Source organism: Panulirus ornatus, chromosome 23, assembly GCF_036320965.1.
Source record: "Panulirus ornatus isolate Po-2019 chromosome 23, ASM3632096v1, whole genome shotgun sequence".
In the NCBI taxonomy this organism is placed as follows: domain Eukaryota; kingdom Metazoa; phylum Arthropoda; class Malacostraca; order Decapoda; family Palinuridae; genus Panulirus; species Panulirus ornatus.
In genome coordinates, this window is record NC_092246.1 from 3,409,220 (window position 1) to 3,417,861 (window position 8,642).

The 8,642-nt window shown below is 37.3% G+C and overlaps 1 protein-coding gene across 1 annotated transcript; it reads right to left on the reverse strand.

Moving 5' to 3' along the window:
• Positions 1-222: 222 nt before the first annotated feature.
• Prx5 (Peroxiredoxin 5) lies at positions 223-7,067 on the reverse strand. Its single transcript, XM_071676410.1, has 4 exons — positions 6,911-7,067; positions 5,146-5,280; positions 2,200-2,331; positions 223-1,525 (listed from the first exon to the last, which is right to left on the reverse strand). Exons 1-4 carry the CDS (start codon positions 7,061-7,063, stop codon positions 1,328-1,330), a joined length of 618 nt encoding a protein of 205 aa, XP_071532511.1. The 5' UTR covers positions 7,064-7,067; the 3' UTR covers positions 223-1,327.
• Between the last annotated feature and the right edge of the window lie 1,575 nt (positions 7,068-8,642).

Here is an 8,642-nt window from a genome sequence, read left to right on the forward strand (position 1 = left end):
CTCACAGGAGAGTGGAATGAGGTGAATGAATTCAATGCTGTAACAGTCTGAAAGCTTCACACACACCACTCTACATATGGAGGCAAAATGTGATCATCACTGCATTTAGTTGATTTGCGTTAATAGTGTTCACCTTTCAAGATTTATATAACCCTAAAATTCTGCAGAGTATATTACATTGAGAAAATATGGACTGCAAAAAAAAGTTTTACAAGTAAAACGTTTATGTATATATAAGAACTATTACTTTATTATTCAAAAACTGTGCTACAAAAGAAAATTCCTCTCGTGGAAGAAAATTTATACATTGTGACTTTGACTGGTTATATATACAAATTTCCAGATTAAACAGTTAAACATCCATCAGTTACAAAGGAAAAATCTTAAACAAAATGCTGCAGTTCTACATCAACAACTAACACAAAATGTCTTTAATCCACACCATAGTGCCATACAGGAAAAAAATCAATATGGAGGAACTCCAAAGCAAAAGAGCAGCAACTATATGTCTACAATTTAAAGCAAACTACACCTCTTATAAAAAAGAATGAATTTTACATAATTTCATGGTGTATATCTTTTTCATTTTATATTTCATACTTGATCGCCATTTGCCATATTAGCGAGGTAATGCCAGGAACAGACGAAGAAAGGCCACATCCACTCACATCCATTCTCTAGCTGTCATGTGCCATGTATATATCAATAACAATATGTATATATACATACAACAGAGTGGTCACTATGGTAATGTCTTTTGTATGACAAACGATCATGCATATTAATTTTCTATTTCTTAAAAGTACAATATTTCAATTCCCTAGCATTTATATTGAAAATAATTTTATATAAATTATTTTCAGACAAAATGAACCTAAAGACTATCAATGAAGTCTGTAATGCTCTTTGGTGTGCCCGAAGGATGACACTAAAAAACTGCTATTAATAGGGCCAAAATCACTAAGATAAACTTGATGAAAATGAGCATATATTGAACACTGCATTACCAAACACTTTTAAGTGATTCTCATACTTGAAGACAAGTTCTAATTATGTCATCCTGGATCGACATGTGAAACTTCCCAAAGATGAAATGCCTATTGTAAAATACTTTTCATAATAACACACAGTAAATTAAAATATATGTTATGTATTCTAAGTTTTGTAACTGAAATTAACAATGGTATCCACAAAAATATCTTGAATATAATGCTCAAGTGGATTAAATCAAAAACTTTTCTTAAGAAATACAGTACATATCTGATGATTCACTTTTAAATCAAAGGCAGTACATTTAAAAGAATATGGAAGACTGTTTACAAAATATTCACAATTTGGCAATGGTATTTTCTGCCAGAGAGCAAGTGAGGCCCTTGCCATCTGGTTCCACATTCAGTTGTGTAATCTTGCCATCGTCAACAACCATGGAGTAACGTTTTGACCTCAAACCCCCTAATACAGCCAAATCTTGCTGTAAGCCAACTGCTTTCGTAAATTCACCATTAGTATCAGCAAGCATGCGAACCTGTAGTAATAAAAATGAGCAAATTGGTTTCTCAAATTGACAACTGAGATATAAGTGAACTTAGTATGGGTTCACATATTATAATAGTACAGCCAGTCTCAATCTTCAAAGGATGTTCTTATGATAAAGACATTAATTAAATAGTTTTTTACATAAATATGAATGCAGACAAAGCAAATTATGACACTGGAAATGATATACAACATGCAAGTGTTATTTACAGAAAACATGATGAATGGTATGGTGAAAAGAGATACCAAAAGCCTTGCATACAGTGAAGTAAGACAAAATAACAAAATTGAATCAGAATGCACTTAAGTTTATCAAAAACCAGAGTGATACACCTCATACTCAGGGTAAAATTGTGTCAACTCCCAATCCCCCCCCAACTAAGTGCTTTCTAAGATGCTCACTGGGCTCTCTCTGAGTGTGGGTGTAATGAAAAAAAAAATCCTGACTACATTAGAAATGAAATTGTATAACTAAGTAATACACTGGATCATTTTGTAAAAAAGGAAAGCAAGATTTGTTTCTAAGAACTGCTAGAAAACATAAACTGTATAGTTTACAACGATGGAAACTGCTTTAAGAATATATTCCTTGGATACTTAATTCTAAAGAAATGTTCTATACCAATTTATATTCATCTTCCCTAAAACAATAATTATAGGTACCTTATTTCCAGCACTGTGCCTTTCTCCCCATGCTGCCATCACAAAAGGATCATTTACTGCCACACAAGCAATTTCATGAAAGCCCTTAGATTTGATTGCATCTGCTTGAGTTATATAACCTGGGAGGTGAGTCTGAAAACATTCCACATAGGTCAAATTACAGAGGAGTTTCATAATATTAGATATGAAGACATGCTGCACTAATGTTAAAAGAAAATACTACTGATCTGTAAAGTTGAGAAAGTTTTAAAATAGGGTGGGGGAGGGGGCGAAAATTTTGGGAGCCTTGAAAAATGTGTGGAAGTCGAGAACATTATCTCGGAAAGCAAAAATGGGTATGTTTGAAGGAATAGTGGTTCCAACAATGTTGTATGGTTGCGAGGCGTGGGCTATGGATAGAGATGTGCGCAGGAGGATGGATGTGCTGGAAATGAGATGTTTGAGGACAATGTGTGGTGTGAGGTGGTTTGAGCGAGTGAGTAACGTAAGGGTAAGAGAGATGTGTGGAAATAAAAAGAGCGTGGTTGAGAGAGCAGAAGAGGGTGTTTTGAAATGGTTTGGGCACATGGAGAGAATGAGTGAGGAAAGATTGACCAAGAGGATATATGTGTCGGAGGTGGAGGGAACGAGGAGAAGAGGGAGACCAAATTGGAGGTGGAAAGATGGAGTGAAAAAGATTTTGTGTGATCGGGGCCTGAACATGCAGGAGGGTGAAAGGAGGGCAAGGAATAGAGTGAATTGGAGCGATGTGGTATACAGGGGTTGACGTGCTGTCAGTGGATTGAATCAAGGCATGTGAAGCGTCTGGGGTAAACCATGGAAAGCTGTGTAGGTATGTATATTTGCGTGTGTGGACGTATGTACATGTGTATGGGGGGGGGGTTGGGCCATTTCTTTCGTCTGTTTCCTTGCGCTACCTCGCAAACGCGGGAGACAGCGACAAAGTATAAAAAAAAAAAAAAAAAAAAAAAAAAAAAAAAATTTACAGTTCTAACAAGTGCTTTGAATCAATCTATGCACACAAAAATTTGGAAATGTCATTAGCTATAAAATGCCAACATTCAATGTCCACACAAAAATTTGGAAATGTCATTAGCTATAAAATACCAACATTCAATGTCACTTTTACACCAAGTTGCAGTCACCTAGTAATTCACCAAAACCAAAGCTCCCTATCCACAACCAAGCCCACTGAATTTTCTATGATTTATTCTGGACACTTCACATGCCTTCATTTAGTCCACTGACAGCATATCAATCCCAGTATGCAACATAGTTCCAATTCACTCTATCTCATGCATACCTTTCACCCTCCTGCATGTTCTGGCTCCAATTGCTCATGTGGGCGTGTATGTATATACATGTGTATGTGGGTGGGTTGGGCTTTTCTTTCATCTTTCCTTGCACTACCTCGCTAATGCAGGTTAAAAACTAATGCAGATTAAAAGCGAGTGGTGGGATGAAGATATCCAGTTGTATGTGAAAGAAAACAGAGAGGTGTTCAAGTGGTACTTAAAGGGAAGGAGTACAAATGAATGGGGGATGTATAAAGAAAGTGGCAGGAAATCAAGAGGAAGTTGCAGGGGTTGAAAAAGAGGGCAAATGAGAAATAGGGTGAGCAAGCAAACTTATGGGAGTATGCAAAGTTGTTTTATAAGGAGGTTGATAATGGGCAAAAAACAAGAGAACGAATAGGAACAGTCGTGAAGGGGGTAACAGGGTTAGTGTGATGAAGTGAGGAGGAGAATGGAGTGATTATTTTGAAGGACTATTAAATGTTTCATGATAAAGAGGCAGAGGCACATGCAGGTTGTTTGGGTTGGGGTGGTATGCGAAGTAAGAGAGTCATGGAGAGATGTTTGGTGGAGAGAGATGAGGTGTTAAAAGCCTTGTGTAAGATGAAATGCAGCAAAGCAGTTTAAGTGGATGGTATTTCAGTTGAACTTATTGAGAAAGGATTTTCAATGTATGTATGGATCATGGTGATGTGCCTGATGACTGGCAGTATGCATATATTGTGCTTTTGTATAAAGGCAAGGGGATAAAGGTGAGTGTTCAATCTACAGAGGTATAAGTTTGCTGAAGGTACCTAAGTTGTATGGGAAGGTATTAACTGAGAGGGTGAAGGCATGTACAGAGCACCAGATTGGGGAGGAACAATGTGGTTTCAGAAATCGTGGGGGACGTGTATAGCTGTTGTTTGCTATGAAGGTGTGTAAGAAATACTAGTCCTTAAGAGAAACATGTATTTGTATGTGGTATTTGTGGACCTGGAGAAAGAATATGACAGGGATGATATGGATCCCTTGCAGGTCTTAAGAATATATGGTGAGGGAGGAAACCTGCTACATGCAGTGAGGCTTTTTTTGACTTTACAAGTGATGTTTCACAAGAATGTACATGCCTATCATGCCAACAGGGAGTTGGTTTTAAGTATATCCTAGCAAGATGGTTTTCAGTATATCCTAGGAACAATACCTTTCAGGATTTTCTAATCTGTATTTTAAGACATAATTCAACCATCTCATGCAATGAACTGGAACAATGTGGTATACTGGGGTTGAAATGTTGCCAGTGGACTGGACCAGGGCATGTGAACTTATGAGATAAACCATGGAAAGGTCTGTAGGGCCTGATTATGAACAGGGAGCTGTGTTTTGCCGAATTACACGTGAGAGCTAGAGAATGGATGTAGGTGGTTGCAGCCTTTCTTTGACTGTTCTTGATGCTACTTCACTGATGCAGGAAATGGCAATCAAGTATGAAAAAATACACTCTCCTATCTGTGTTCTAGAGAGTACAGTCTCAGTAAATTCCAGTTAACAGTTTTCATATCTCAAGGCCACTGTAGGTTATGAAGGACCTCTGCACATTTTTGAATGACCTGATAGAACTCTAGTCTGGATAATAAAATAGCTTTTAAGATTATTATTAGTTTGAACTCACCTTGGAGCAACCAGGTGTGAAAGCCCCTGGAACAGCAAAAACAAGCACCTTACGGCCAGCACACAAATCACGGGTATTGACACATTTGGCTGGGGTTTCCTCAAAAAGGTCCACACTAGGAAGTTGATCACCAACCTGTTGATATACATAATCATAATTCAAAATGTAACCAGACCTATACAACAGTTTTGAATATCATCATATGAAACTGTAATGAAACTATTAGGGTGAAATTAAGTCATTATACAACCTCTTCTATGAAATTTAGCTACGATAAAACTTCCAGTACAATACTTTATGACTAAGCAGTGTTCAAATGTGTTTATATATCCTGGGTATTAGAGTAAAATTGTCATCATACAACCTCTAGTATGAAATTAAGCTACTATAAAATTTTCAGTACAATACTTAGGACTGAGAAGAGTTCAGATAGAGTTTTTGGATTATATATGCCAATTCTTCAGTAGGTTTTTATTGTTTACGTTATTCATAAGTAAATATATACCGTATAAAGCATTAAAATACATTTACTCTGTGCTTACCAAAACTTTTTCCTTTTATGTGCCTCCAACAAGTGAAATGTATACTAGGGCAGAATATGGCAACAACAAAGTAGATGAAGTGCTGGGGGATGAATGCTTGTAGTACATCATTATATGGGTAGAATAAGAGTAAAAACCACAGAAATAAAAGAAAACTTACGGAAGCATGGAACATTTCCATCTCTTATTCTAACTTCTGAGATGTGCGCCAATTTTGCGGACATCTTAAATGCACAGGCATTAGGATTATAAATGTCTGCCAGTATGTTAAACTGCCTATCTCAGACTTGGAGAAATACGTTTTAAGAAATCTAAAGACAACTTCTGAATTCACTCAACACCAGACACACAAACTAACCTCCTATCAACTACGGTGAAACAACTATAACAATCAAATTTTTTGAATGATGCTGAAAATTAGGCACTGTCAGATGAGGTTTTCATTGGTTCGTATGATCTAGATATTACAACTTCAGCATCTATTAATCCAGCACTTTCCTTGGTCTTCAGAACCTTCCCCACTGTTTTCTTATCAATGAATACAGAACGATCCAAGTCATGCTCCGCAAGTTTCATTTTCTAAACAATGTACTTTATCATTCCAAAGTTTCAATGTGCCTGTAAACTAGCACAATATCTACAAAATCACTCGATACAAAGCTATCGGCAAAATTATAGTTCAGCTCTGCATTATTATTAACTTCAGATATTAACTTCAGAATTAAGTGATTCTATTCTGTAATGCTAATTATATCCATAAATATGTCTTTTACCAGACAGGTATTAAAGTAAGCTACAATGATAATATGAAAATTCAAAACCCTTTCTTAAAGATACACTCAGTTTTGCTAAATATATGTATTAAATATATACAAATCTGCCAAATATAATTTCATAGAGAGCAACTGTAGTTTCTGCGACAAAAAAATCAATACCTGCCACATACTCTGTATCTCTGGCACTTTTAAATCTTCTGATGTCATGACACCCACGTTACAGATTCTAACATACTCATGACACAGAACCAGACATGGTCATGACAGTTTCATTACAGCAATTCCAAACGTACTTTAAGGAGTTTTTTTTACACAACCAGGAATAAGACCTCCCTCCTAAGCATTGGCAGCATCATATTTGATAAGGATACTTACAGCCCCCGGCAGTGTCTGCATCTCTCAACTAACTCACGAACACTAGGACTCATTTCTAAACTCATGCCATACCTTAACAGACATTGCTCTGGTTATGGACGTATGTAAATAGGAAAGACAGCCACCAGAAGCACGTTGCAGAGTGGGACGTAGGTGCAAGTAGCGAAGCAACGCCATCCTATGGAGAGGATTTAAGAAACCACTGTTGCCAAACCCCAAGGCCATGACATCCATGAGGACAGAAATCTCAAGGTAGTATGTAGAGTCGTTAGAAACGTTGCAAGTTATCGTTTTTTTAATATATTTCCAAGGGTTTCATAGCTTTCTCATTTTAAATCTGATACATGGAGGGTGGTTATTATCCTCAAATGAAAACAGTGTCATTGTATAACAGCTTAAATTAGACCGGCGGCGGCGTGTTATTGCCGTGTGCAGGAAGTTGTTTTGTGGCGATGTGCAAGAGGTAATTTAAAGTGAATAAAAAGTGGAGTGAAAATGGACGGACTGTTAAATGAAAACGGTGATTCGATTATTTCATATTTTGTTAAAGACATGAAGTTGACTGGACCGTGCATGTCATTAGATCATTTCTAGATTGACTGCTTACTGTTTATTGCCTGTACTGAAAGTTTATGAATACTTTTTTCCTTGAGTCTTGTAACGCACATCCTGTGCCTTGTTAAACCCCTCATTACCTGCATCATGATTCATATAATGGTGGTCACCAACCCATAACCGGGTGGCACATGTAGCTGTAGTCTATGTATGCTTACTCGGATGGTATGAATAACACTACCTATGAAAGACCACAAACACGTTGCTTTTGTAACATGTACGCTTAGATTAAGAAATTCTCTAGTGGTCATTAAAGTACACACAGAACTATACATGAACCATACAGGCAGCAAAACATGTCTTCCAAAACTCTTCGCCATAGTCCATAGGATTTTTAGTCGTGAAACGTGAGGATTTTAAGTCTCTATTAAATTTTCTTTTAGAGACCTAACTTGCCAGTCTATTTTATTCAAATTTCATTTAATACTGGTTGTTAAGGTTATACATTTAATCTGCAGAGTGAAACACGGAAAGTCCATTGACCTTTCATGAAAGGTGATGTAGCTTCAGTTTGTGTAAAGTGGTCCAATAAATTCAAACGTTGCCAGTCCGTAGATTCTATTCATTGTATAGAACAAAAATGTCGGTCCATTGGTCTTTTGACTGCAGAGGGAAAATGGTCGTCAGTTTCCACAGTTAAACGTACAGTCATGTTATGACATTACTGAGAATTCGTAGAAACCTCGTCCATCTTGACACATGCGTATATTCAACGTAACCTAATCTCTATCTTACCACTGAACTAATTGCGAGGTTATAACAATTCTCATATCCAAGAGTTGCAATCGCGAGATATGTCAATACGACATATGTCTGGACGTCAACGTGTAGAAACTGCAGCCTGGCCACACTATATCATAATAACGTAGATTGAAGGTACGTGGCTGAAGTGTAGCATGTGGGTCCACATATTTCTGGTATCTTATTTGTGACATGTGATATGCTATGTGTTCATCCACAGACTTTTTATGAAGCCTTGATGCTGGTGAAAGGGGGGTAGTTAGAGATGAGGCATCGCAGGTAAACTCCCCGCAAGATAAATGTCAGAAGTCGTGTAGGGGAATTCCATGTACGGAGGAAGTGCCTTCAGGGTCTAGTCAAATAGCCGAGACATCAGGTACTGGGTTGGTACATTTGTCTAGAGAGAGGCAACTGCCTGACTGCCTTTCTACGGTGATGTCCCGGGTAT

Bases quoted from the DNA above. Each gene is read 5' to 3' on its own strand.
- Prx5 (XM_071676410.1), bottom strand. From the start codon at position 7,063: ATGGCCTTGGGGTTTGGCAACAGTGGTTTCTTAAATCCTCTCCATAGG. The intron at 5,281-6,910 runs GTATGGCATGAG...GTATATCAACAG, and splicing joins CCAGAGCAATGTCTGTTAAG to GTTGGTGATCAACTTCCTAG. The intron at 1,526-2,199 runs GTACCTATAATT...TTATTACTACAG, and splicing joins GGCACAGTGCTGGAAATAAG to GTTCGCATGCTTGCTGATAC.